Genomic DNA, 25211 nt, shown 5'->3' on the forward strand with positions numbered 1-25211 from the left:
CGGCCGCTCCCCGCCGCTCCGGTCCGCCCCCCGCCCCTGCGGACCCGGCTGGCGGCCAGCGCGGCCCCCGCCCCGCGGCGAGTGACAGGCAAAGCCGGAGGGGGGGGGGGACACACACACGGCACGGGGACAGGGCTGGGACAGTGCCCGGTGGCACCGGGAGAGCGCGCGGGGGACGCGCCGCGGGGATGCTGCAGCAGCGGGAGGGCGCAACGGGGCGCACCGGGGGGGGGGCACAGCGCGGTGACACGGCGTGGGGACACTGCAGGGGGACACCGTGGGAACACCACACGGTGACACAGCTTGGGGACAGGGCTGGGACACTGCACGGGGAGAGCACACGGGGACACGGCACGGGGGTGCTGCATGGGGACACGGCACCGGGACACACCGTGGGGACACGGCACGGGGACACGGCACCGGGACACACCGTGGGGACACCGTGGGGACACCCCACGGGGACACGCTGCCGTGACACCGCGTGGGGCTGCTACAGTGGGCACGGAGCAGTGACACAGCACGGGGACACAGCACGGGGACACGGTGATGACACACCACGGTGACACAGAGCGGTGACATCGCACGGGGATGGCTCACCGGGACCCTGCACCGGGACACAGCCCCCGGCCGCATGGGGGGGGGGGGGGGGGGGGCTGGGACCCCCCCAGTGCAGTGCCCAGCACCCCAAATCGCCCTACACGGCACCCCCCATCACCCAGCACCCCATATCACACCGCATGCCCCCCCTTTTTACCCCCCACATCACAGCCTACCCCGTTACACCGCACCCCAGCACCCCCCCACTTTGCAACCCCCCTGGGTGGGGGGCACCCCTGGGTGGGGGGCAACCCCCTCCAAGCAGAAGCAGGACCCACACTGTGGGGGGTTGGAAGCGGGCAGGGGGTGCTCAGTGGGGCCAGGCCCCCCGGGAGCGAGCAGCCCCGTGCCCCCGCAGCAGCCCGGGGGGGGCAGTCATATTTTCCAGCCCCGGGGGCTATTTTTAACCATCGCCGCTCCCCCCCCAGGCCCGCGGAGATGGCTGGGAGTTGGCCGCACTGCTCGGCCCTGCGGGAGCTGCGCTGACCTCTTCCTCCTCCTCCTCCTCCTCGCTGCTGGCCTGGGGGTGAGCTGGGGGAAGGACCCCCCCGCCCCACAACTCCTGGCTGCCGTCCAGGTCCCCCCCCCGAGCCTCCAAATCCCCTCCCGATGGCCTGGCCACCGTGGGAAAGAGGAGGCCACTTCCCGGGGAGGGCAGAGAATGGGAACGGGAATGGGAAGAGGAATGTTAATGGGAATGGGAACGGGAACAGGAATGTTAATGGGAGTGGGAATGGGAACGTTAATGGGAACGGGAACATTAATGGGAGTGGGATTGGGAACAGGAATGTTAATGGGAGTGGGAATGGGAACGTTAATGGGAACGGGAATGGGAACATTAATGGGATTGGGAACGGGAACGTTAATGGGAGTGGGATTGGGAACGGGTATGTTAATGGGAGTGGGAATGGGAACGGAAACGTTAATGGGAATGGGAACAGGAATGTTAGTGGGAACGGGAACGTTAATGGGAATGGGAATGTTAATGGGAACGGGAACAGGAATGTTAATGGGAGTGGGAATGGGGATGGGAACATTAATGGGAATGGGAACAGGAATGTTAATGGGAATGGGAACATTAATGGGATTGGGAACAGGGCTGCTCTGCACCAGCGACCCCCGGCCCCCTGCCCACCCCTGGTTTCTGCCAGCCCCGGCCACCACTGCAGGAGGAAGAGGAGGAGGAGGAGGAGGAGGAGGAAGAGACCCCCAGGGGCCCTTTTCTGCCCCCCCTGCACCCAGCCAGGCTCCCTCAGTCCCCCCCAGGCTCTCAGCCAGGCCCCTATAGCACCCCCAGCCCCTATGGGTCCCTGTAGCCCCCCCTCAGCCAGACCCCTATGGCCACTACGGGCTCCCCAGGCCTCCAATTGGGACCCCACAGCCCACACCCCAGGCCCCTGTGAGTCCCCACAGCCCCACCCCAACCCCTATAGCTTCCTTGGGCCCCTATAGCACCCCTTGGGCCCCTAAAGAGCCCAGTCAGACCCCTAGAGTGCTCCTTGGGCCCTATAGCCCTCCCTACAGTGCCCAGACGGACCCCTGTAGTGCTCCTTGTGCCTCTATAGCACCCCCTTGGCCTCTATAGAGCCCAATCAGGCCCCTATAGCGCCCTCTAGGGTGCTATGCCCCCTCCACACCCCTATAGCGCTCCTTGGGATCCTAGAGCACCCCTTAGGCCCGTATAGTGCCCCATTAGATCCCTATAGTGCTCCTTGGGCCCCTATAGAACCTCCCCCCCGGTCCCTATAGCACTCCTTGGGTCCCTATAACACCCCATCAGCTCTCTATAGCACCCTATAGCGCCCCCCCCCCCCAGCCCCTATAGGGCCCCTTCAGCCCCCTATAGTGCACCTTGGGCCCCTATAGCAGCCCATCAGCTCCCTATAGCGCTCCTTGGCCTTGATAGTGTCCAATCAGGCCCTATAGCGCCCTCTAGGGTGCTATGCCCCCTGCACACCCCTATAGTGCTCCCTGAGCCCCTATAGCACCCACCTGGGCCCCTACAACGCCCAGTAAGACCCCTATAGCGCCCCCCCCCCGGCCCCTATAGCCTCCATCTGGGCCCCTACAGCGCCCCACCAGCTCCCTGTAGCACCCCCTGGGCCCCTATAGCGCCCCTCCCGGCCCCTATAGCACTCCTTGTGTCCCTATAGACCCCCCCCAGCCCCCTATAGCGCCCCCCCACGCCCCTACAGCACTCCTTGTGCCCCTATAGCACCCACCTGGGCCCCTACAGAGCCCAGTAAGACCCCTATAATTCCCCATCAGCCCCCTATAGTGCCCCTTGGCCCCTACAGCGCCCCCCCCCCGGCCCCTATAGTGCTCCTTGGGTCCCTATAGGACCCCCCCAGCCCCCTATAGCCCCCCCCCAGCCCCCTATAGAGCCCCCCCCGGCACCTATAGCGCTCCTTGGGTCCATCCCTATAGGCCCCCCCCGGCCCCTATAGTGCTCCTTGTGTCCCTATAGGACCCCCAGCCCCCTATAGCCCCCTATAGAGCCCCCCCGGCCCCTATAGCGCCCACCCCCAGGCCCCCGCCCCCCTCCCCTCAACTCCTCCCCGCTCCCGTCATGCCCCGCGGCGGGACGGGACGGGGCGGGGCGGCGGTGACGTCATGACGCAGGGCGACGCACGGGGGGCTGCCATGCTGTCCCGGCTGCTGCGGGAGCACCAGGCGCGGCAGGGCGAACGGCGCGAGCTGCAGGGTGAGCGTTACCATGGCAACCGCCCCGCCCACACCCCCCCCCCCACCCCCCCCGCGCCGCGCGCCCATTGGCCGGCCGCGCCGCCAGCCGCGCCGCCCCATTGGCCCGCGGCGCTGCCAATCGCGGAAGGGAGGAAGGGGGGGAGGTCCGCGGCGGTGCCCTGGGGTGGAGGGGAGGGAAGCGGGGCGTGACGTCACGGCCGCGCGGGCGTGACGTCAGGCGGCGTGGCGCTGACGTCACGGCGCTGACGTCGCCTTCCCGCAGAGCGGCGCCGCAGGGAGGCGATCGCCGCCGCCACGCGCCTGACGGAGGCCCTGGTGGATCACCTGAACGTGGGGTGAGCAAGGGGACACCCCGGGACCCCCAACCCGGGAACAGCCCCCCCATCACGCCCCAATAACACCCCCATCACCCCCCCATCATGACGTCATCTCCCCTTTAACCCTCATCACCCCCCCCCATTATCCATTAACCTCCATCAACCCCCATTGACCCCCCTCACCCCCCCATTACCCCCAATCACCCCTCACCCCCCGTTAACCCCCCCTTGACCCCCATTACCCCATGTCACCCATCACCCCCCGATTAACCCTCCCTCCTTGACCTCCATATCCCCCATCACCCCCATTGACCCCCATTAACCCCATATCCCCCATCACCCCCTGTTGACCCCCATATCCCCCCTCACCTTTCATTGACCCCCATATCACCCCTCACCCCCATTAACCCCCCCATTACCCTCATATCCCCTATCACCCCTTGTTGACCCCCGTTGACCCCCATTACCCCCATATCTCCCATTATCTGCATATCCCATCACCCCCCATTAACCACCCTCACCCTGTTGACCTCCATATCCCCCATCACCCCCCGTTGACCCCCATAACCCCCCCCATTACCCCCATATCCCCCCTCATCCCCCATTAACCCCATATCCTCCCTTTACCCCCCATTAACCCCCCCATTGACCCCCATATCCCCCATTACCCCCAATTAACCCCCCATTACCCCCATATCCCCTATCACCCCCCATTGACCCCCATTACCCCCATATCACCCATTAACCCCCCCATTAACCCCATTAATCCCCCCATTGCACCCATTACCCAATATCCCCCATTACCCCCATTAACTCCCCCATTACCCCCATATCCCCTATCACGCCCCATTGACCCCCATGAACCCCCCATTAACCCCCCAATTGACCCCCATTACCCCCCTCACCCCCATTAACCCCCCCATTGACCCCTGTTAACCCCCCCATTGACCCCCATATCCCCCATTACCCCCAATTAACCCCCCATTACCCCCATATCCCCTATCACCCCCCATTAACCCCCCATTACCCCCATATCCCCTATCACCCCCCATTAACCCCCCATTACCCCCATATCCCCCATTTACCCCCCCATTGACCCCATTACCCCCATATCCCCCCTCACTCCCCATTAACCCCCCCATTACCCCCATATCACCAATTAACCCCCCCATTAACCCCCTTACCCCCATTAACCCCCCCATTACCCCCCCATTGACCCCCATATCCTCCCTTTACCCCCCGTTAACCCCCCCATTGACCCCCACATCCCCCATCACCCCCCACTAACCCCCCTCCCCCCTTATTTACCCCCCACACCCCAAATCTCCCCCCCCCCGTGCCCCCCCCCCGACCCCGCAGGGTGGCCCAGGCCTACGTGAACCAGCGCAAGCTGGACCAGGAGGTGAAGACGCTGCAGGCGCAGGCGGCGCAGTTCGCCAAGCAGACGGGGCAGTGGATCACCATGGTGGAGAACTTCAACCAGGCCCTCAAGGTGGGTGCGGGACCCCCCCCGGGGACCCCCCCAACCCCTCTCCAGCATCACCTTGACCCCCCCCTTGTTTTTTTTTTTTTACACCCCCCCAAACAGGAGATCGGGGACGTGGAGAACTGGGCGCGCAGCATCGAGCTGGACATGCGCACCATCGCCACGGCGCTGGAGTACGTCTACAAGGGGCAGCTGCAGCCCGCCTGCTCCTGAGCAACCCCCGCACACACTTTTTACCCCCCCCCCCCCCCAAACCGAATAAAGCCGCGGCGAGGGGCGGCGCGGCCCCGGCTGCCCCCCCTAAGCCCCCTCATCCTCTTTAAGGCTAAACCCGGCTCTGAGGCCCCTTTTTCTCCGGACAAAAGGCGCCTTCGGGGCGCTAATCCTCAAGGGATGGGGAAGGGGGGGGGTGGCAGCGGGTCCTGTGTCCCCCCCCCACAACCCCTCCAGGCCCCCATGGGGCCCCCAGGCACCGGCTTTGGCCCCAAGCCCCAGGGGAGGAGCGGCTGCAGCCGCCCCCCCCGGCTCAGACCAGCGCCGTCGCTGCTGCTGCCGCTGTGCCTGGAGCCCTCTGCCCCCAAAGGTAGGTGCCCCCCCCCCCCGTGTCCCCCCCCCCCATGGGGCAGCTCAGCCCGTTTGCCCCCCCCTCAAGTGCTGGGGACCCAGGGTGGATGCTGGCTGCTCCCCCTGACCCCATAGGGCACTTTGGGGGGGGCTCCTGCCTTGGGGGGGCACCCTGGATCCCCCTGTCCCAACCCCATAGAGAGTTGTTTTTTTTTTGGGGGGGGGGGGGGGGGAGGCAGCGTGGCACCACAAAGCCCCCATAAATAGGGCTGGGGGGGGGCACAGCCCCATAGGGCTTCTATTTGGGGGGGGTACAGGACACAGACAGGGCATGAGGGGCCCCTCTTTGTGGGTTGGGAGCCGGGGGGAGGGCGCGGGGGTGTCCCTGTGCTGGGCTGGGGCTGAGTTGGGGGTGGGGGGAGCAGCTGGGACCCCCCCCCAGATCACGGCCAAGTGCTGACCCCCTGCACCCAGCTAATCCCTGTCATGCTACAACCTCGGGGGGGGTCACTTAGAGCACTGGGGGGGGGGCAGCGGGGCAGGGACCCCCCCCCGCGTACCCCCGGGCACTGGGACGTGGGGTGGGCACTGAGCCCAAACCCCCAGCACCCCCCTTTAGCAATTTGGGGGGGGGGGGCTCTGACCCCATGGCACGGGGCAGGGCCCCCGGGGAGCGGTTTGATGGGGGTGGGGGCACAGCTTTGGGAACCTGTGCCCGGCCTCGGGGTGCAGGGATTGAATTTGGGGGGTTGGGGGGGTTCCCCACAGGCCCCCCCTCCCGTCCCTCCCCACCATGTGGCCGTACCTCTTGCTGGCGGCGCTGGCCTGGGCGCTGGGCTGGCTGGTGCGGGACCGGCGGCGGCTGCCGTGCGTGCAGGACAAGCACGTCTTCATCACCGGCTGCGACAGCGGTTTCGGCAACCTGCTGGCCCGGCGGCTGGCCCGGAGGGGCTACCGGGTGCTGGCAGCTTGCCTGACCCCAAAAGGGGCCGAGGGGTTGCAGCGGGGTTGCGCCGGGCACCTCCGCACCACCCTGCTGGACGTCACCCGCTCCGACAGCATCCGGCGCGCCGCAGAGTGGGTGCGGGAGGAGGTGGGCGAGAAAGGTGAGGATGGGGGGGGGGGTTTGGGGGGTAATATGGGGGGTGTTATGGGGTGTAGAGAGCTGCCGAGGTGTTATAGGGGAGGATAAAGGGGTCCTGGTGGGGTGTTATGGGGTGGGGAGAGGTGGTAAGGTGTTAAAAAGGAGGATGGGGGGGGGGCTTGGGGGAGTGTTATAGGTAAAGGAGAGCTGGTAAGGTGTTATAGGGGGGGATTGGAGGTCCTGGGGGGGGCGGGTTACGGGACAGGGAGAGTTGATAAGGTGTTATAGGGGAGGATAGGTGGGTCTGGGGGTGTTATAGGGCAGGCTGGGGGGTCTTGGGGGTTGGTATGGGGTAGGGAGAGCTGGTAAGGTGTTGTAGGGGAGGATAAGGGGATTCCAGGGGGGGTTATGGGGAAGGGAGGGCTGATAAGATGTTATGGGGAAGGCTGGGGGAGTGTTATAGGGTGGGGAGAGCTGCCGAGGTGTTATAGGGCAGTATAAGGGGGTCCTGGTGGGGTGTTATGGGGAAGAGAAAGCCAGTGAGGTGTTATAGGGTAAGCCTGGGGGTCCTGGAGGGGTGTTATAGGGCAGGCTGGGGGGGCTGGAGAGGTGCTATGGGGCAGGACAGGGTTGCAGCAGGGGATCTGACACGGGGCATTTACAGGCAGTGGGGCAGAACCCGGCTGCCCTCCCCTAGGGTGCCCTAAAGAAGGACGGGGGGGCTCTGGGGAGGGGACGGGGGGGCTGTGAAGCACCGGGGTGGGGGGGAGCACGAGAGCTGCTCCAGGGGCTGGGGTCCTGCAGGGCTGTTACGGGGCGAGGCTGGGGGCCCTGCTACAGCCACCCCTATCCCCCCCCACACACACCCCCCAGGGCTTTTCGGGCTGGTGAACAACGCGGGGGTGGCCAACCCCATCGGCCCCACCGAGTGGATGCGGATCGAGGATTACCGGCAGGTTTTGGCCGTCAACACTTTTGGGGCCATCGAGGTGACGCTGGCGCTGCTGCCGCTGCTGAAGCGGGCGCGGGGCCGCGTGGTCAACACCTCCAGCGTCCTCGGCCGCCTCTCCGCCAACGGCGGCGGCTACTGCCTCTCCAAATACTGCATCGAGGCCTTCTCCGACAGCCTCAGGTGGGTCCCCAACCCCGTGACCCCCCCCCCCAAACAGTCCCAGACCCCAAACCCGTCCCGGTCCCGTAATGGGGACCCGCATCGCCCGCAGGCGCGACATGCGGCACTTCGGGGTGAAGGTGAGCATCGTGGAGCCCGGCTTCTTCAGGACGGCCGTCACCGACCTGGGGGGCATCGAGGCGGCCCTGCGGGGGCTCTGGGAGCGCCTGGCCCCCGAAACGCGGCTCAGCTACGGCGAGGATTTCTTCCACAAGTGTGAGCAGGGGGCGGACAACGGCACGGGCTGGGGGGCACCTCCGTGCACCGGGGCGCACCAGAGCACACGGGACCCCGGCGGGCACACGGGACATGCCTGGGGCTGACCCTAACCCCTTCCCCATCCCAAATTTTCCCCCCCCCCCCCCACCCCCAGACCTGAAGGTGCAGCGGCTCATCATGAACGTCATCTGCGACGCCGACCTGGGCAAGGTGACCGCCTGCATGGAGCACGCCCTGGGCGCCCGGCACCCGCGCACCCGCTACAGCGCGGGCTGGGACGCCAAGCTGCTCTGGCTGCCCGCCTCCTACCTGCCCGCCTGCCTCGTCGACTTGGCCTTGGCCCTCATCCTGCCCAAGCCGGCGCACAGCCAGCGCTAGGCGACCCCCCCTCGCCGGTGCCCCCCACCCCCTGTGCTGCCAATAAAGCCCTCGCGCCGTGGCGCAGCGCCTTTCCGGCCGTATCGGGTGTCCCAGTGCCTCCCAGTTCCTTCCTGGCACCCTACTGGTGCTCTACAGCATCCTAATGGTGCCCTACAGCACCCTTACGAGGCGGCTGCTGCTTGGGGGGGGCACAACCTGGGGGTTATCGCGCCCCCCCCCACCCCCCAAAATCCAGCCCCACAGCTTTAAGGAAGCTTTTTCTTTTATTTCCCCACCCCCCCGCGCTGCCCCCCCCAGCCCTTGTTGGCACACAGCAAGGGGGAGTCCGGTGGCGGCGACCCCCACCATGGGGAAAGGGGGGGGGGGGCAGGGCGGGGGGTGTTTGGCACGTGGAGCCCCCCCCAAGTGGGGGCCGCGGTGCCCACGCCGGGGGCTACATGACCTCGTAGCCGCTGCGGATGCCCTTCATCAGGCAGCAGGTGAAGATGATGCCCAGGATCTGCGAAGGGAGAGGGCAGGGGGGGGTTGGTCCCGGTGTCCCCCCACCCTCCCCACAACTCACACACGCCATGAGGGGGGGGGGGATCCCAGCCCCACACCCACCTCGAAGAAGGCAATGCCCAGCGCAACGGCGGCCACGATGAGGATGTTCTTCTTCATCCAGGCTTCCATAGCCGGCAGGCAGCCCTGGGGAGCAGAAAGGGGGGGGCTCAGGGGCTTGCATCCCCTTCTGGGGGGGGCTGAGCAGTGCCGGGGGGGGGGTCCTCACCTTCTCGTAGACGGTGGCGGGGCTGGGGTGCACGTTGCAGGTGGTGGTGTTGATGCGGCAGCAGGAGCGGGGCACGGTGTCGTTGGCCCTGAACTGCTCGATGGTGCCCCAGTCCGTGTAGTTGCTGGCTCCGCAGCAGTGGAACTGCAGGGGGGGGCACAAAATAAGATGGGGGGGCATAAAATAAACTGGGGGGGGGGGGGGGGCAAGAGCAGGGTCCCCCAGCCCACGGGGAAGAGCTACTCACGTCCTCCTGGAGCTTGTCCACCGCCTCGGTCAGCGGCTGGTCCTCGCCATACTTGCGCATGGTGTCCCACAGCCCCTCCTCCAGCTTCGAGCGGACCTGGGGGGGGGGGGACACACACAGCCATGGGTGGGGGGGGGGTCAGGACCCAGCTGGGGAGAGGGGGGGGGGCACCTAACAGCAGCTCCACGCCCCCCTCCCCACCTTATCCTTGAAGACGTAGCCGGCGATGGCCGCGGCGATCTCCACCAGGAAGATGATGCTGAGCAGGACGGCGAACTGCGGGGGGGGGACAAAATCAACACGGGGTGGGGGTCAAGACCACCCTTGACCCCCCCCTACACCCCCTAACCCCCTAGCCCCCCCCCTCACCGTGGTGACCATGCAGTAGCTCTCCTTCCAGGCGCCGCAGCAGCCGAAGAAGGAGACGAAGAAGATGATGATGCCGACCACCAGGATGGCCACGGGGCTGCTGGCGGCGGGGGCGCTGCCCACCACCAGCGCCTTATTGAGGGCCACCTGCGCGTAGATGCCGATGGCCACCAGTGCCACGCCGCATACCTGGGGGGGGGACACACACACATAGCTTTGGGGGGGGGGGCACAGATTCCCTGCCACCCCCCCTACAGAGCCCCCAAGGGGGTCCGGTGCCACCGAGCATCGCCCCGGGGTTGGAGGCTGCCCGCGGTGGGGACCCCATTGCTGGGTGGGGGGGCGTGGGGGGGGGGGGCGTTCAGTGGTAAGGGGGGGAGGGCTCAGTGGTAAGGGGGGGGCCACCACAGCCCGGGGGGGGCGCGTTGGCGGCTATCGGAAGCTCTGCTTCCGGCCACGGTGGAGGGGTGGAGGGGGGGCCCTGACGCCAGCTCCGCAGCCGGGGGGGGGGGGGGGACGCGGCCGGATCTGGGGGTGGCCACGGGGACGGTTCCTGTGCCCCCCCCCCCCCCCCTCCAAAACCCAGGCAGAGCCAAGCGAGTGCACCCCCCTCTCTGGAGCAGAGTGCAGCAGGACCGGCTCCATCCCCGTCCCGTCCCCCCCAGCTGGGCCCCCCCCGGCCACAGCTTCCCCGCCGAGGGGGGGGGGGGGTCGGGCTCAGGCCCCCCCCCCCCCCCCCCGCAGCCGCCGGCGCTGTTTGCTCGCTGGGTGTGGGTAAACAGAGCCGGCCCCGCCGCCCGCTGCACAAACACTCGGAGCTGCGGGGTCCGGGGGGGGGCTGGCGCCTGTGTCCCCCCCCCAAAAAACAAAAAAACCTCTCCACCGCTGGCAAACGGCCGAGCCCCCCCCCCCTTGGCCCCGCGGGGTGACTCAGCCCAGCGCGATCCGGGTGGGACCGGGACGAGTCAGCCCCGGCCGCGGGGGGGGCAGGGGGGGGGGGCACGGGACGGGCCGGGACAGGACGGGAGGTGCCCCCCCCCCCCGCCCCCGCCGGCCGTTGGCCTCCTCGTGCCTCTTTCCTCACCCCGACTTCCCCAAACCCGCGCTCTGCGCCCCCCCCTTTTTCCCCCCCACAACCCCAAACCCCGCGTGGGGACCCCAGCCCGGAGGCAGCACCCGGTGGGGGGGGGACTTTCCCTGCACCCCCCTCCCCCCCAGCCCCGTTGTGTCCGGGGGGGGGGGGGGGTGTGACCCCGTCCCGATCCCGGTTTTTGGGCGGCCCCCACCAGGGCGCGCCTGCCCGGCCCTGCCCCGTTACCCCTGGAGCCTACTGACGACGGAACCGCCACGGTGCTGCCCGCACCCCCCCCCCCCGCACCCCCCTCCGCCACCCCCTCCCGGTGCCCGTGACCCCAAGGGGGGGCTCTCGGGGATGGGACGGGGGGAGCGCAGCGAGGGGGCGGCGGCTGCTGCCCGCCGGGGTTCCGCTCGGTGCCCCCTCGGGGGGCTCGGTGGGGAAGATCCCCCCCCCCCCCCCACCACCACCGTGCCCGGTACCCCCACACCCCTCACACCCCCCCGGCTCCCTGCCCGGCCCCCCCCCGGCCCCGCACTCACCCAGAAGATGAAGTTGAAGATGAAAACCAGAAACTTGACGCACTTCATGCCGCCCTCCAGCGCCATGGCGAGTCCTGCGCGAACCGGCACCTCGCAACCGGCCCCGCTCCCGGTGCCCCAACCCCAACCCCAACCTCACCGACCCGGGACCCTCCCCGGGACCCTCCCCGGAACCCCAAAGACCCCTCCCGGGACCCCGGGACCGTTTCACCCGCTCCCCTCCCGGTGCCGCCGCCCCCCCTCCCGGTGCCGCTCCCGGTGCCGGTCCCGGTGCCGCCGCCGCTCCCCCGCCCCGGGCGCTCACCGGCGCCGCTGCCGTCGGTGCGCCCTCGATCATGTGATGGGGCTGGCGCCAGTCAACAGGAAACCCCGGTCCCGCCCCGGTCCCCGCCCGGTCCCGCCTCCCCACCCCCACCCCCACCCCCGCGCCCCCCGGCCACGAGCGGCGCCGCCGGGACAGGACAGACACGGGGTGGGGGGGGGGTCACGGGACGGGACACGGAGCTTTTAATGAGCACACGGGGACAAGGACACCGGGGGGGGGCCCCCGAGCTCGCCCCCTGTCCCGCAGCCCCCGGGGTCCCCGCTGTCCCCTGTCCTGGGGTCTTGGTCACCGCCCCGTGGCACCAGGTCCCCGCTGTCCCCTGCCTTGGTTCCCACCGCCCCAAATCCTGCACCCTGGGGTCCCAAGCACCCCAGTGTCACCGCCCCAAACCCTTTGGTCCTTGCTGCCCCACGCTCTGGGGTCCCGGCCACCCTAAACCCTGCTGCCCCCCCTAGGACCCCGCTGTCCCCACGTCCTGCACCCTGGGGTCCCGGCCACCCTGGTGGCACCGCTCTGCGTTCCTTGGTCCCCGCTGTCCCCTGCCTTGCACCCCAGGGTCCCTGGCCACCCCAGGTCCCCGCCACCCCCTGCCCTGCACCCTGTCCCCCCCCCCCGCACCCATGGGCTCACAGCCCGGGCACGGCCACCAGCGCATCCAGCACGGCCTCCAGGTGCTGGGGGTGCACGTAGGCCACCAGCCCCCCCCGGTTCGCCCAGCGCTCGGCCCCCACCACCCCCTCCGCAGGGCGGTTGTAGAGCAGCTCGGGGGGGGGACCGGTGTCACCCACCCGCCGTGCCCGCAGGGCCTCCGCCAGGGCCACCGTGCCCCCTCCCAGGGCCCGCAGGATGGCGTGGGGGGCGCAGGCGTCCCAGGCGAAGGTGCTGCCCTCGGAGAGGACGTAGGCGTCCGCCAGCCCCAGGATGACGCACAGCATCTTGTAGCCAGCGCCAGCGGCGAAGTGGAGGCGGCCCCCGCAGAGGGGGTCCAGGGCCGCCCGCACCCCCGGCCCCTCAGCCCGGCTCAGCACCACGCGGGGCGGGGGGCGCGGAGGCGGCGGGGGGCTCAGCGAGCACAGCCGGGTGTCCTGGTACGCGATGCCCCAGTGGTACCGGCCCTGCCACCTGCGGGGACGGGGACACGGGGTGAGCCCCGACACCGCGTCCCGCAGCGTGGGTCCGCCTGCAGCAGTGGTAGGGGTGGGGGTCCGCGGTGCCCCCCCCCCGGTGGGCCGGTACCTGTGGGTGAGGGGGTCACGGCGGAAGAAGGGCTCGTTGATGACGCCCAGCACGGGGCAGCCAGAGCAGCGGTCGTAGGCCCCGATGAGCACCAGCGCCGAGCACAGCCCCGCGGGGGAGATGCCGTCGACGGGGACCACGTCCTCGCACCCTCCGATGTACTCGTTGGTGGAGTCTGAGGGTGCAACCACAGCCGTCAGTGCTCAGCCACGGATCGGGGTGGGGGTCCCCAGCCCACCCCCGTGCCCCTCTCTCACCAATGGGGTCTATCCAGATGGCCAAGTCCCCCGGTGGGATGCTCAGGGCCACCCCGTCCAGCGCTGCGTCCCCCAGCACCACGTCCCGGTGCGCGGCGGCTGCCAGCAGCTCGGCTGCCGCCTGCTCGGGGGCCAGCACGGAGCCCAGCAGCGCCGCGGTCTCGCCGACCGTGCCGCACACCCGCACTGCCACCGTCTCCCCTGCCGGCACCGCGGCGGCGTCACCGAGGGCTGACCCTCGAGGGTGGTGGCAGTGGCGGTGGGGAGGTCCCGTGCCCGCTGCCCCCCGACTCACCCTGGGCGCTGGTGAACTCGTTGGACTCCTCGCCGCCGATGTGGCCCTGCAGCTCGGGGAACTGCGGGCAGATCGGGGTCAGCACGACCCTATTTGGTGCGGGGAACCCCCCTCGGCCCCCTGGCGCATCCCCTACCTCCGTGCCCAGGTCGTGCTTGATGACCTCCTGGATGAGGACGTCCGCCAGCGTCTTGAAGTCCTGCAGGAACCGCCGGTTCTTGTCGGCGCCTGTCTTTTCGGCCACCAGGAGTTGGAAGAGGGGCTCCTCGTGCCGGCACAGCCGGGCGATGTCGGCCGCCTTCTCCGAGGCGCTCACCAGGGCCTTCAGCAGCCCCGCCATGCCTGGGGACGTGGAGCTCAGCGGGTGCCCACCACGGTCCCGCTCCGTCCCCCCGCGTGCCCCCGTGGCACGGCCCCACGCATCCCCAGCCCCTAATTGCAGGGTGCCCAGGGCCGCATCCTGCCTGGCCCGGCAGCGTGTCCCCAGGGTGGGGACCGGGCTAAAATTAACGTGAGTGGCAGCCAGAGGCGCCCGCGGCACAGAGGTGGGGACGTGGCCGGGGACAGGCATGGGGATGGGGACGTGGACGAGGACGGGGATGGGGACAGGGACAGGGATGGGAACAGGGACAGGGACAGGGAAGGGGACAAGGATGTGAATAGGGATGAGGACAGGGATGGGGACATCAATGGGGACAGAGACGGGCACAGGAACAGGGACGGGGACAAGGATAGGAACAGGGACAGGGATGGGGACGGGGACAGGGACGGGGTCATGGACGTGGGGCTCTGCCCCCCCCAGCCAGGTCCCAGCTGCACCCGGGGTGAACGGGGCCGCACCCGGACCCCCCCCGGTTCTCCCCCCCGCGGGAAGGGGCCACGCAGCGACACCCCCGGAACCGGGGAGGGGGGGAGGCACTGTCCCGGGACCCCCCCGCGTGGGACCCTCCCCCGTTCGGAAGCCTTTCCGCGGTGCCCCCGCGGGGATCCCCCGCGCCCCTCCCGCTGCCGTTACCGGGCCCGGTGCCGCTCTCCGCTCCTCTGGGGGGGCCCCGCTCGGCGGCGCCGTTGGGGGGGGGCGGGGCCACCGGGACACGTCACGGAGCCGCCTTAACCCCCGCGGTTCCGCGCGGGACCCGGTGCCGCGGGGGGGTCCCGCCGGGGGCTTCCCAGCGCCGCCGCCGCCGCCTCCGCTTCCCGCTCGCTTCCCCCCCGCGCCGCCCACCGGATGATGACGTCACGCCGGGCGGTGATGTCATCGCCGCGGGGAAACCCCGGGGACGGCGCCCGGCGGGGCGCTACCGGCGGCGCAGCCTCTCCGGGACCCCCCCGCCCCCCGGGCCCGACCCCGCCGGGGACGGAGGCTCCGAACCCTCGGGGGTGCGGCGGGGCCGTTTCCCCCCCCGGGCCGCGCGGTGGCGCCCTCCGCCCGGCGCTGAGCCGCGCTCCGGTTTTACCGGCGCCGGTGTGAACGCGGCCGCTCCGGAGCGGCTCCGCCGCGCCCCCTGGCGGGATGCGTCTGCGCCGCGCCGCCGCCGCGCAACCGGGACCGCGGGGCCGCGACCGGGACCGCGACCGGGGCCGCTCGCCCCGCACCGGGAGCGCCGCCGCCACCCACCGGGAACGGGACCCGGGGCGGGTCGGGGCCGGGGCAGCCCGGGAGGGGACTTTGGGGGGGGCTCGGGGAGGGGGCGCCGGGCGCGGCCGCACCTCCCCCTTGCCCTCTCCATGGTTCTGATGGGGCCGGCACCGGGAGGGAGCGGCCGGGCCCCGCCCGCCCCGAGGGGTCCCGCCGGGAGCCGCCGCGCTGCCCGGGACCGGGCGGGGTGAGCCGTGCCGGGAGCCGCTGCCCGGGGCCGCCCGGGGCCGGTGTCCCGGTGTCCCGGTATGCGCCCCCCACTCCCGTTCCTCCCCCTCTTCCCCGGTGCGGGACCGGGCGGGGAGGGGGCGGGGAGGGGGGCGGGGGCGCGGCCCCGGGGCCGGTTGCGGTGTGGGGGGGGGGGGATGAGCACGATAAGGACCGGGAGGGGACCGGGGCCGGGGCGGGGGCGGCTGAGGACACGGCGCGGGAGGGGCCGGGGGCGCGGGGGCGCGCCCGGGGGGTCCCAACTCCCGGCAAGTGCGGCGGGGCCGGGCCGGGCGGGGCCGGGCGGGGGCCGGGCCGGGCCGGGCGGCGTGCGGGGCGCGGCGGGCCGTGCCCGGTGCGCGGGGGCCGGCGGCTCGCTGGTGACAAGCCCCTGCCAGAACCTCTTTTGTGCGCCCGCAGCCAATCAAGGCCGCTGACGACACACTTCACTTGGGATATAAAACCCCGGGGCCGCCGCCGCCGCTTTTTCTCCCCCCCCCCCCCGCGGCCCCTCGCCGCCCCGCTCCGCGCCCCGCCGCCGCCGCCGCCGCCGCCGCCCCGCTCCGCGCCCCGCTCCGCGCCCCGCTCCGCCGGCCCGGGCCCGGCGCGCCGCGGCGGGGGCCGGCGGGGAAGGCCCCGGGATGGCCCCGGTGCTGCTGTGGCTGCTGGCGCTGGTCGCGGGGGGCCCGGCGGACGCGCAGCCCCCCGCCGCCGCCGCCGCCGAGCCCGCCTGCCCCGTGTGCCTGTGGCGGCGGCACAGCAAGGAGCTGCGGCTGGAGAGCATCAAGTCGCAGATCCTGAGCAAGCTGCGGCTGAAGGAAGCGCCCAACATCACCCGCGAGGTGGTGAACCAGCTGCTGCCCAAGGCGCCGCCGCTCCAGCAGATCCTCGACCTCCACGACTTCCAGGGCGACTCGCTGCAGCACGACGAGTACCTGGAGGAGGACGAGTACCACGCCACCACCGAGACCGTCATCAGCATGGCCCAGGAAAGTCAGTGCCGCCTTTGTTCCGGCCGCAAACTTCGCCGCCGGGCCCCCCCCGGCCTCTCCCCCCTCTCCCCGACCCCCCCGCTCCCCGCGGCCCCGGCTCCGCGCCTGTAACTTTCCGCGCCGCGCCGGGCACCGGCGCCCCCGGGGCTCCCGCTTCCCTCCCGGGGCTCCCCCGCCACCCCCGGGGCTCCCCCGCCTCCCGTCCCGCTCCCCCCGGGGCTCCCTGCACTCCCCCGGGGCTCCGCGGCTCCCTCCGGGGCTGCCCGGTTCCCCCCGGGATTCCCCGGCCTCCCCCGGTTCCCCCGGGTTTCCCCGCTCCTCCCGGGGCTCCCCGCACCCCCCGTTTCCCCCCGGCATCCCGGGGCCGCCCCGTGCCCAGCCCCGGGCACCGGCCCGCAGCCCCCAACCCGCCGGCCCCGGGACCGGCTCCGGGCAGCTCGAAGGTGGGGGGTTCGCGCACCTCGCGGGGCCATGGGGCTGGGGGGGCATCACGGGGACACTGGGGACACGGGGACATTGGGGACATGGGGACGAGACAGCAGAGCCGGCAGCCACTTCAGGGCACTGGAACCAGGGACTGGGACCAGCTGCTGGGCACTGGGGCTCTGCACTGAGCACCAGGTACTGGGTGCTGGGACCAGGCACTGGGTGCTGGGACTTAGCTTTGGGTGCTGGGACCAGTGAATGGATACTGGGACCAGTGACTGGGTGCTGGGACCAGTGACTGGGTGCTGGGACCAGGCACTGGGTGCTTGGACCAGGCACTGGGTGCTGGGACTGGGCACTGGGTGCTGGCAGCAGGTACCAGAACTGAGCACTGGGACCCAGCGATGGGGACTGGGACACGGGACTGGGACCTGACGCTGGCACTGGGCACCAGCACTTGACACTGGGACTCAGCACCGGTGCAGGGACTGGCCTCGGGGTGCCGGGCCCGTTTGTCCCCTGGTGGAGCAGCCCCAGGCCCCACTGCTGGGGGACACCACGACACGGTGACGTCCCGGTCCCCAGTCCCCACGGGGACACCGGGTACCAGCAGCGCCCTGCTGCAGCACGTGGCAGCAGGGTGACAGCGGGGTGGTGGCAGGGTGACAGTGGGGTGACAGCAGGGACTGCGCGGGGTCCCCACTGGGCTACGGGGATGGGACAGAGCGTGGGGGCTTCGCATCGCCGTGACATGGCTCCGTCTGTCCGTCCATCCATCCGTCCATCCGTGGGTGCCTGATGTGGGGAGGGGGCGCAGGGCTGGGGCCGTGCTGGTGCGGAGAGGTGCCGGGGGGGCGAGCGTCCCCCTGCTGAGTCCCGGCCCCGCTCCACCTGCTCCAGCCGTGGGCCGAGGCTGCCCGGGACCCCCGGGACCCCCGTGGCGGGGGCCGGGCCGGGCGGGGTGTGAAGGCCGAGCGGAAGGGAGGGAAGTGTGAGGCGCTCCCCTCCGCCAGCCCCCTGACGAATTTCCTTCCCAGGCATTAATAGACTCGGGCGGCTTTGAAATTTTATTACCCATAAAATTGACAACACGCTGGGGTTTTCCTCCCCGCTCCGCGTTAACGCTCACTCCCCCCCCCCCCCCCCCGGCCCCCTCCTCCCCTTAACAGCTCGGGGGCCCCCAAAATAAATACCAGAGCGCGGCCCCTCCTCCCGGCGTGCGGAGGGGTCCCGCGGCCCCGGCCCCAGCCCCGCAGCCGGATGCGCCGCGGGGCCTGGCCTGCCCCGGCCGCTGCCCCGGCCCCTCGCCGCTCCGTTATTATTATGATTTTTCCTCCCTCTTTGCCTCCCCGTGGCAATTGTGTGGGTTTTTATGGTTCCTGAACAGAAGGAGGGAAAAGGCTTTATAGGCAGCAGAGCCATAAAGCTCTCGGGTTCCCCTCGCCCGCCCCGGCCGCCCCCCCCCACCCCCCGCCCGGGTTTAATCCAAAGCCACAACCCTCCACAGCCCTCACCCCCCCATTTATTTTTTTTTTTTTTAACTGCAGAAGAAACCCGGGAAGGTTAATTGGGTCCTAAAACCATTTATGGGCTACCCCTGACCCCCGCGACCTCCGGGGTGGAGGCAGCTTAATGAGGGGCGATGGAGGCCGGGGCGCGGGGGGCTACGGCCCGCGGGCGGGGGGCCAGGGGGTGCCCGTGCCAGCGCTGCCACGCCAGCACCGGGGCCGCTCAAGGTCAGGGGGGACCGGGGGCCGTGGGACGGGGCTGGTGGGGATGGAGGCACCGCCGGCACGTGGCCCGCTGCGGGGCGATGGGGTGTCCCCGGGGCGTTGCGGCAGGCAAGGGGTTAAGGGGGCATTTTGGGGAGGGGGAGCCCCAAATCCCTCCGGGTGCCTCCGCAATGGGAACAAAGAGCAGGGCGGGGGGCTCGGGGCCGCCCCCCTCCCGGCACATACTCAGCTGTGACCGGTGTCCCGGTAACCTTTATCCCCCGTTGCCACAGCGACGGGCCGAGCATCCTGGCACCGCCGCAGCCCCGTGCCAGGAGCAGCGCGGCGTGGCAGAGCCGCTGCGGCCCCCCCCCGGCACCCTGAAGCCCCAACACCTGGGAAGCCGGGATGAGCCGGTGAGAGGCTCGGCCGCAGCTCCAGGGTCCTGCACCGGCTCCAGCGTTGGCGTCTCTCACCTGGAGACCCTACAAAAACACCCCCAGTGGAGCTGTCCTTGCCGCGGTCCAGCTGCGGCGAGCCTGGAGCCGACCCCGTGAATCCACCGAGGATCTCGGTGTGGGACCCTGGGGACCGAGAGCCCCTCGGGGCTGCCACCGGCACGTGCTGGGACAACGTCCCGCCAGCCACCGGTGACGAAGCCGCCAGGGCTTGGGGGCACCGCGTGCCCTAGGGAGGGGATGGGGCAGCGCAGGGGGAACGTGCTCGGGGCCGGTCCCGGGGGAGCGCGGGTTTAATAGGGGGCTTGTGCGCAGCAAATTGCTGGGAGGGGTTTGCGCGGCGAGCGCCCGCGGCCCCCCAGCCCCCTGTCACTTTGGTTTATGTGAGCCGCGGCGGGGGGGGAGCGCGCGGGCCACATGGCGGATGGATGGCATTCCCGGGGCTGCGGCCGGTGTCGTGACCCCGATGTGTTCGGGGAGGCCTCGCGCGCAGCAAATGGCCCCGCGCTGCAGCTGGGTGCTATTAAACCTGACCGGTGCGTGGCAGGGGGAGGGGGGCTGCTCGGGGAGGGCGGGGGGGGGAAATTCCCAGCTCAATTTGACACAGATGTTTGGCGAGCGGGGAGGGCGGGCGCGGGGCCGCATCCACCCAGGGTGCTGCCGCGGGGCTGGGGGAGGGCGGCTGGGTGCTGGGGGTGCGGATGCTTGGGGGTTTCCCGTCCCCAGGGAGGCCGCTCGCCCTCACCCCCATGCCCAAAAGCGTTGCCCAGGGCAGGGGTGGTGGTCCTGCCGTGGTCCCAGGGCGAAGCAGCCTCCCCAGCAGCTCCAGGGCCCCTGCACTGCGCCAGGGCGAGCTCAGCACCGCGGGGCCCCTCTTGGCACTTTGCTGCGTGTCGAGCTGCCGCCCGCCGGGACTGCGGGCACACGGCGGGGGATGCTGCGGGTCCGCGGCCGGGGGACGTGCGGGGTCTCTGGTGGAGGCTGCTGCAGGTCTGTGGTCGGGGAGGCTGCGGGTCTCCACCCGGAGGAGGCTGCAGGGCTCCGTCTAGGGGCTGCTGCGGGTCTCCGGCTGTGGATGCTGCGGGTTTCCACCCGGGGGATGCTGCGGGTCCCTGACCGCGGGCAGCAGGAGGGCAGGGGATGCTGCAGCCCCGGCCGGTGGCTCTGCAGGTGCTCCAGGAGCAGAGCCCCCCACCCCGCTCAGCCCGGCCCCGCGGCCCCGCAGGGGATCATGAATCCCCGGTGACACAGGGTCAGGGGGCAGCCCCGGGACCTTATTGCGAATCGAGGGGAAATGACCCCCGGGGGCGGCCTCTGACCCGACCTTCAACTCCTAATGACCGAGGAGGAGTTTACACCGGCCTGCGCGCGGGAGGCCTGGGGCAGGGGGGGGGCGCCCAGGGGTGCCGGGGGCTCGGTGGGGCGCAGCCGGGGCCGCCCCTGACCCGTCCTTCCTCCCGCAGCCGACCCCGTGGTGCAGATCGAGGGCAACCCCCACTGCTGCTTCTTCAACTTCAGCCCCAAGATCATGTTCACGAAGGTGGTGAAGGCGCAGCTGTGGGTGTACCTGCGGCCGGTGCAGCACACCTCCACCGTCTACCTGCAGATCCTCCGCCTCAAGCCGGTGACGGAGGAGGGCAGCCGCCACATCCGCATCCGCTCGCTCAAGATCGACCTCAACTCCCGCATCGGGCACTGGCAGAGCATCGACTTCAAGCACGTGCTGCAGAACTGGTTCAAGCAGCCGCAGAACAACTGGGGCATCGAGATCAACGCCTTCGACCCCAACGGCAACGACCTGGCCGTCACCTCGCTCGGCCCCGGGGCCGAAGGGCTGGTAGGTGCCCGCCGCGGGGATGGAGCCCCAGTGGGAGTTGGGGGGGACCCGGTTGGCTCCGGGGAGCTGGGGGGCAAAGGAGAGGAATGGGGATGGGTGTGGGTGGGGAGGGCAGCTCCATGGGGCTGGTGACAGCTCTGCGGGGATGAAGACAGCTCCATGGGGATGGTTCTGGTTCCATGGGGGTGGTTCTGGCTCCATGGGGGTGGTTCTGGCTCCATGAGGGTGGTTCTAGTTCTGTGGAGCTGGTTCTGGTTCCATGGGGATGATTTTAGCTCCATGGGGATAGTTCTGGTTCCATGGGGATGGTTCTGGCTCCATAGGGATGGTTCTAGCTCCATGGGGATGATTTTAGCTCCATGGGGATGGTTCTGGCTCCATGGGGATGGTTTTAGCCCCATGGGGGTGGCTCTGACCCCATGGGGATGGTTCTGGCTCCATGGGACTGCTCCCAGCTCTGTGGGGCTGGTTATGGCTCTGCTGGCTTCGTCACAGCTCCAAGGGGCTGCTCTCAACTCCTTGGGGACAGTGACAGCTCCACAGGGCTGGGGACAGCTCTGGGGAGCTCTGTGGAAGCCAGGGAGCTGGAGCAGTGGGACCGTAGGGCTATGGGGCCGCAGGGCTATGGGGCTGAAGGGCTATAGGGCCGCGGCCAGGGCTGATGCTCCGCTCTCCCCCCAGCACCCCTTCATGGAGCTGCGGGTGCTGGAGAGCAACAAGCGCTCGCGGAGGAACCTGGGGCTGGACTGCGACGAGCACTCGACCGAGTCGCGCTGCTGCCGCTACCCGCTCACCGTCGACTTCGAGGCCTTCGGCTGGGACTGGATTATCGCCCCCAAGAGATACAAAGCCAACTACTGCTCGGGGCAGTGCGAGTACATGTTCATGCAGAAGTACCCGCACACCCACCTGGTGCAGCAGGCCAACCCCCGGGGCTCGGCGGGGCCCTGCTGCACCCCCACCAAGATGTCCCCCATCAACATGCTCTACTTCAACGACAAGCAGCAGATCATCTACGGCAAGATCCCGGGCATGGTGGTTGACAGATGTGGATGCTCTTAGACCCCCGCTGGTGCTGCCCCCTCCGCCCCGGGCCCCACGTCCAGCCAACAAACTCATCTTTTCTTCCACTTTTTTTTTTTTTGTTGTTGTTGTTGTTATCGATTTTTTTTTTTTAAAGATACAAAGAACAAGCGTTGAAATTCCTTTGAATGTTGGGGAAAGAGAGCGAGAATAATAATAATAATAATAATAAAAAAAAAAAATCCGGCGGAGAAACGCTGCACCAAACCTGCGCTTCGACATGCATTGTGCAATAAGCAGACCGACAGAGAAGGGAGGGGGCGGCCCCCCCAGCACCGCCACCGCCCCGGCACCGGCACCGGCACCACGCAGCTCCTCCACCGGACACCTCTGGCCCCAGGGGAGAGCAGAGGGGAGACGGCAGCGGCGCAGCGGACGAGTGGAGCCTGTGGGGACGGGGACGCGGCCGTGAGCCCCGCGGCGAAGGCGACATCCGAGGCTGACAGCGGGGAAAAGGCTCCTGCCCCAGTTCCCCTCTCGGAGCGAGGACTGCAGGATCCAGCCCCGGGACGGCTCGGCCACGTGGGCGCAGGCGGCAGGTCCGGCCCGGGAGGAATCCGTCTCCCTCCTTTAATTTATTTATTTATTACGGACCCTCCTGGCCGGCGCTCTGCCATGGGACGCCCCAGGGTGCTGCCTCCTCCCCGCCTTCGCGCCACCATCGCCACGCTGGGCACCACGACAGCAGGGCCAGCGCAGCCCTCGAGGCCCCTGCGTGCCCCCAGCCCTGTGCCACTCGCAGCTGGAGGGGTCCCGGCTGCCCCCTTGCCCTCCTGGAGCGGATCTGGCCCCAGCGGGACGCAGCCGGGGGGACTCAGGGGGACGCGGCCGGGGGGGCGGCCGCGGTGCGGGGTTATCTGGAGGCGGCACCGGCCAGAATTGGACGGAGGCTCTGGCTGGGGAGAAATTCCGCTTATGCGGCACATTCGCCTCCCCCTCTGCCCTCGATGTTTGGATTATTTTCGCATGAGAACAGGATCCTGCTTTCTCAAGAGTTCATCTGCCCCTGCTGCTCCGGCGTCTCCCCTCCGCGGCTGCAGTGATGCAACCGGCCCTGGCGCCAGGCGGCCGCCGGCCCCGCACCCCCCCTCCATCCCCCACGCACCGGGCACCCCCGCGCCCCCCGCCCCCGGACCCACGGGATGGAAGCCGCCGACTCGGGGGCAGCACGAGGAAGACCCCGGACCTCGTCCCTAGCACTTATCCAAAGGGTGCCGGAGCGCCCTGGCCGGGTGCCGTGCCCCAGCCCTCCCACCCCCATTGCAGCACCATGGGGTGGGGGGCACGGGGAGAGACCCCCATCCCCGGCTGGGCCATCCCCATGCCCCACGCAGCACTTAGGGACAGCTCAGGGGTCGGATGCGCGCCCTGGCCAGAGGACTCGGGATGCTCAGCACTTGTCCCCCGCTCCATGTGCCCCCCAAGCGCTTACAAGGACGAGGCTGCCCCGGAGCCCCCCAAGCACTTAGGGCCCGGAGCGCACGGGGTTCCCGGGGCTCAGCAGCCACTCTCCAGCCTCAGTGGCACGAGGGAGGTGGTGCAGGGCTGGATACAACCTGTGGGATCCGCCAGTGCCGACACCAACCCGGCTGCGGGGCGAGAGGTCGGTGCCGCAGCCCCAATCCCTGCTCTTCAGTGCCTTTGGGGGCTGCCAGCGCCGCCTCCGGAGCCGGCAGGGGGATGGGGGGAAGCAGCGTCCCGCAGCACCTGGGGGGCTCGTCCCGGAGAGGTGGCACTCAGGGGGCATTTTGCCAGTCCCCATCGTGGTTGCAGCCAGCGCCCACCATCGTCACCTCGTCCCTCTGCGTACGACACCGCTGGATGTGGCCGCTGATTGAGGATGCGCTCGGGTGGAGCTGGGCGCCGGGAAAAAGCCAAAATCTGCTTCAGAGTGAACTGGAAAGGGTGCGGGGCCGAGCGTGCTCCAACGCTTGTCCACGGCTGTTGGAAGAGCCTCAAGCCCCGTGCAGCCACGTGCAACGCGCTCGGCACAGCGCAGCTGCTCCCCGGGCACCGCTCACGGTGCTGCCCACGAGACGCAGGGCGCAAAAGGTGGTGGCACCGGGGCGGCCAAGCCTGGAGCCACGCGAGGCAGTGGATGGGAACCACGGCCCCAAAACCCGGCCCCGCTCCCACAAAAGCCCCCGCGCCCACCGGGGTGCCGCGGCAGGCAGGTGGCGCCGGAGAAGAACTGGGACCAGTGCCCCACGCTGACTGGTCCCAGCGCCGGACCGAGGGCAGCAGGCTGGGCGGCGCAGCCCCGGCAGTATGTTATTATTTACACTGTGTATTGTTACTGTGCGTAATGTCCTAGGTTATTTTTGTTCGTTTGTTCGTCGTTTCGTTCTGTTTTTTAATTGGGTGCGGGGGGACGCGGCGGCGACTTCGCGAGGGCGATGGCTCAGGACAGAGGCCACGGGAGGGAGGGGGGACGTGGCGGGTTCGAATCGCATGACCAAAAGGCCATTGGTGGTCGGGGGGGGGGGGATGTTTTTTAATCACATGACCAAACACAGCACTTGAACATCAAAAAATAAAAATAAATAAAAAAATATTTAAAAACAAAACAAAACATAAATAAATCGGAGCATTCAGAGCTTTCAGCTCCCATCCCGCACTGGGGGCTCTCACGTGCCTGGAGGTCCCAGCCCTGCTGCCAAACCAACGCGGGTGCCACAAGCCACCGCCGGTGCCACAGCACCTGGGGACAGCCCCGTCCCCTGCCAGCCTGCCACGGGCACCGGCGTTGCCATCCTGCGGCCACCGGAGGCTCGGCTTGGCCCACAGGGCAGGAGCGAGCAGAGCCTCTGTGCTGAAATCCTGCATCAGGTGAGGGTCCCATTTGCACTATGGAAAGGAGAGGAGGAGGAGAGGCTGGGTACAGGATCCCCTGCGCCGTGCAGCCGAGGTGCTCCCACGCCTGCGCTTCCTCATCGCAGTTTTCCCTGTCCCCGTGCCACCAAATCCCCCGGGGATGGGGGCAGCACGAGGTTCCCCCAGCCGGGGTTCAGTCCCCTTCCTCGTGTTCTTGCCTACCTCAGGGGCTCCGGATGACACCCGAGGCTTTACTCGCAGCACCCATTTATTTTCCGCCCTGGGGACAGGCAGGCACGCTGCAGCCTCCTTAGGGACATGCTGCACCCCTGGGAGGAGGACGCAGCGTGGCCACCGCTCACCCATGGGAGAATCGTGCACGGATGCGGCTGAGCAGGAACCG

General features: G+C 69.4%; 5 protein-coding genes across 5 annotated transcripts; 3 read left to right on the forward strand and 2 right to left on the reverse strand.

The window, feature by feature from the left end:
* Window positions 1-3205: 3205 nt before the first annotated feature.
* BLOC1S1 (biogenesis of lysosomal organelles complex 1 subunit 1) lies at window positions 3206-5432 on the forward strand. The gene is made up of 4 exons (XM_032204836.1): window positions 3206-3301; window positions 3566-3638; window positions 4980-5112; window positions 5209-5432. The coding sequence occupies exons 1-4, from the start codon at window positions 3211-3213 to the stop codon at window positions 5317-5319; spliced, it is 408 nt and encodes a 135-aa protein (XP_032060727.1). The 5' UTR covers window positions 3206-3210; the 3' UTR covers window positions 5320-5432.
* A 1031-nt stretch (window positions 5433-6463) lies between these two features.
* Window positions 6464-8522, forward strand: RDH5 (retinol dehydrogenase 5). Its single transcript, XM_032204896.1, has 4 exons — window positions 6464-6776; window positions 7628-7886; window positions 7978-8141; window positions 8299-8522. The coding sequence occupies exons 1-4, from the start codon at window positions 6464-6466 to the stop codon at window positions 8520-8522; spliced, it is 960 nt and encodes a 319-aa protein (XP_032060787.1).
* A 268-nt stretch (window positions 8523-8790) lies between these two features.
* CD63 (CD63 molecule) lies at window positions 8791-11899 on the reverse strand. Its single transcript, XM_032204776.1, has 8 exons — window positions 11832-11899; window positions 11528-11601; window positions 9911-10099; window positions 9743-9817; window positions 9542-9637; window positions 9295-9438; window positions 9129-9212; window positions 8791-9024 (listed from the first exon to the last, which is right to left on the reverse strand). The coding sequence occupies exons 2-8, from the start codon at window positions 11591-11593 to the stop codon at window positions 8959-8961; spliced, it is 720 nt and encodes a 239-aa protein (XP_032060667.1). The 5' UTR covers window positions 11594-11601; window positions 11832-11899; the 3' UTR covers window positions 8791-8958.
* Window positions 11900-12478: 579 nt separating this feature from the next.
* INPP1 (inositol polyphosphate-1-phosphatase) lies at window positions 12479-14819 on the reverse strand. Its single transcript, XM_032204823.1, has 6 exons — window positions 14656-14819; window positions 13777-13982; window positions 13641-13701; window positions 13346-13546; window positions 13089-13263; window positions 12479-12974 (listed from the first exon to the last, which is right to left on the reverse strand). The coding sequence occupies exons 2-6, from the start codon at window positions 13978-13980 to the stop codon at window positions 12479-12481; spliced, it is 1137 nt and encodes a 378-aa protein (XP_032060714.1). The 5' UTR covers window positions 13981-13982; window positions 14656-14819.
* A 1308-nt stretch (window positions 14820-16127) lies between these two features.
* GDF11 (growth differentiation factor 11) lies at window positions 16128-24324 on the forward strand. The gene is made up of 3 exons (XM_032204824.1): window positions 16128-16479; window positions 20538-20911; window positions 21593-24324. Exons 1-3 carry the CDS (start codon window positions 16128-16130, stop codon window positions 21971-21973), a joined length of 1107 nt encoding a protein of 368 aa, XP_032060715.1. The 3' UTR covers window positions 21974-24324.
* The last annotated feature ends 887 nt before the right edge of the window (window positions 24325-25211 follow it).

Source organism: Aythya fuligula, chromosome 29, assembly GCF_009819795.1.
Source record: "Aythya fuligula isolate bAytFul2 chromosome 29, bAytFul2.pri, whole genome shotgun sequence".
In the NCBI taxonomy this organism is placed as follows: Eukaryota; Metazoa; Chordata; class Aves; order Anseriformes; family Anatidae; genus Aythya; species Aythya fuligula.

Excerpts from the sequence above, each read along its gene's own strand:
- BLOC1S1 (XM_032204836.1), top strand. The coding sequence starts at position 3,211 with ATGACGCAGGGCGACGCACGGGGGGCTGCCATGCTGTCCCGGCTGCTG. Across the intron at positions 3,302-3,565 it reads CGAACGGCGCGAGCTGCAGG|AGCGGCGCCGCAGGGAGGCG; the intron begins GTGAGCGTTACC and ends GCCTTCCCGCAG. Across the intron at positions 3,639-4,979 it reads GTGGATCACCTGAACGTGGG|GGTGGCCCAGGCCTACGTGA; the intron begins GTGAGCAAGGGG and ends CCGACCCCGCAG.
- RDH5 (XM_032204896.1), top strand. The coding sequence starts at position 6,464 with ATGTGGCCGTACCTCTTGCTGGCGGCGCTGGCCTGGGCGCTGGGCTGG. Across the intron at positions 7,887-7,977 it reads GCCTTCTCCGACAGCCTCAG|GCGCGACATGCGGCACTTCG; the intron begins GTGGGTCCCCAA and ends CATCGCCCGCAG. Across the intron at positions 8,142-8,298 it reads CGAGGATTTCTTCCACAAGT|ACCTGAAGGTGCAGCGGCTC; the intron begins GTGAGCAGGGGG and ends CCCCACCCCCAG.
- CD63 (XM_032204776.1), bottom strand. The coding sequence starts at position 11,593 with ATGGCGCTGGAGGGCGGCATGAAGTGCGTCAAGTTTCTGGTTTTCATC. Across the intron at positions 9,213-9,294 it reads CCGCCACCGTCTACGAGAAG|GGCTGCCTGCCGGCTATGGA; the intron begins GTGAGGACCCCC and ends TCTGCTCCCCAG. Across the intron at positions 9,025-9,128 it reads TGGGCATTGCCTTCTTCGAG|ATCCTGGGCATCATCTTCAC; the intron begins GTGGGTGTGGGG and ends CTCCCTTCGCAG.
- INPP1 (XM_032204823.1), bottom strand. The coding sequence starts at position 13,980 with ATGGCGGGGCTGCTGAAGGCCCTGGTGAGCGCCTCGGAGAAGGCGGCC. Across the intron at positions 13,547-13,640 it reads CGAGTTCACCAGCGCCCAGG|GGGAGACGGTGGCAGTGCGG; the intron begins GTGAGTCGGGGG and ends CGGTGCCGGCAG. Across the intron at positions 13,264-13,345 it reads CATCTGGATAGACCCCATTG|ACTCCACCAACGAGTACATC; the intron begins GTGAGAGAGGGG and ends TTGCACCCTCAG.
- GDF11 (XM_032204824.1), top strand. The coding sequence starts at position 16,128 with ATGGCCCCGGTGCTGCTGTGGCTGCTGGCGCTGGTCGCGGGGGGCCCG. Across the intron at positions 16,480-20,537 it reads CATCAGCATGGCCCAGGAAA|CCGACCCCGTGGTGCAGATC; the intron begins GTCAGTGCCGCC and ends TTCCTCCCGCAG. Across the intron at positions 20,912-21,592 it reads GCCCCGGGGCCGAAGGGCTG|CACCCCTTCATGGAGCTGCG; the intron begins GTAGGTGCCCGC and ends CTCTCCCCCCAG.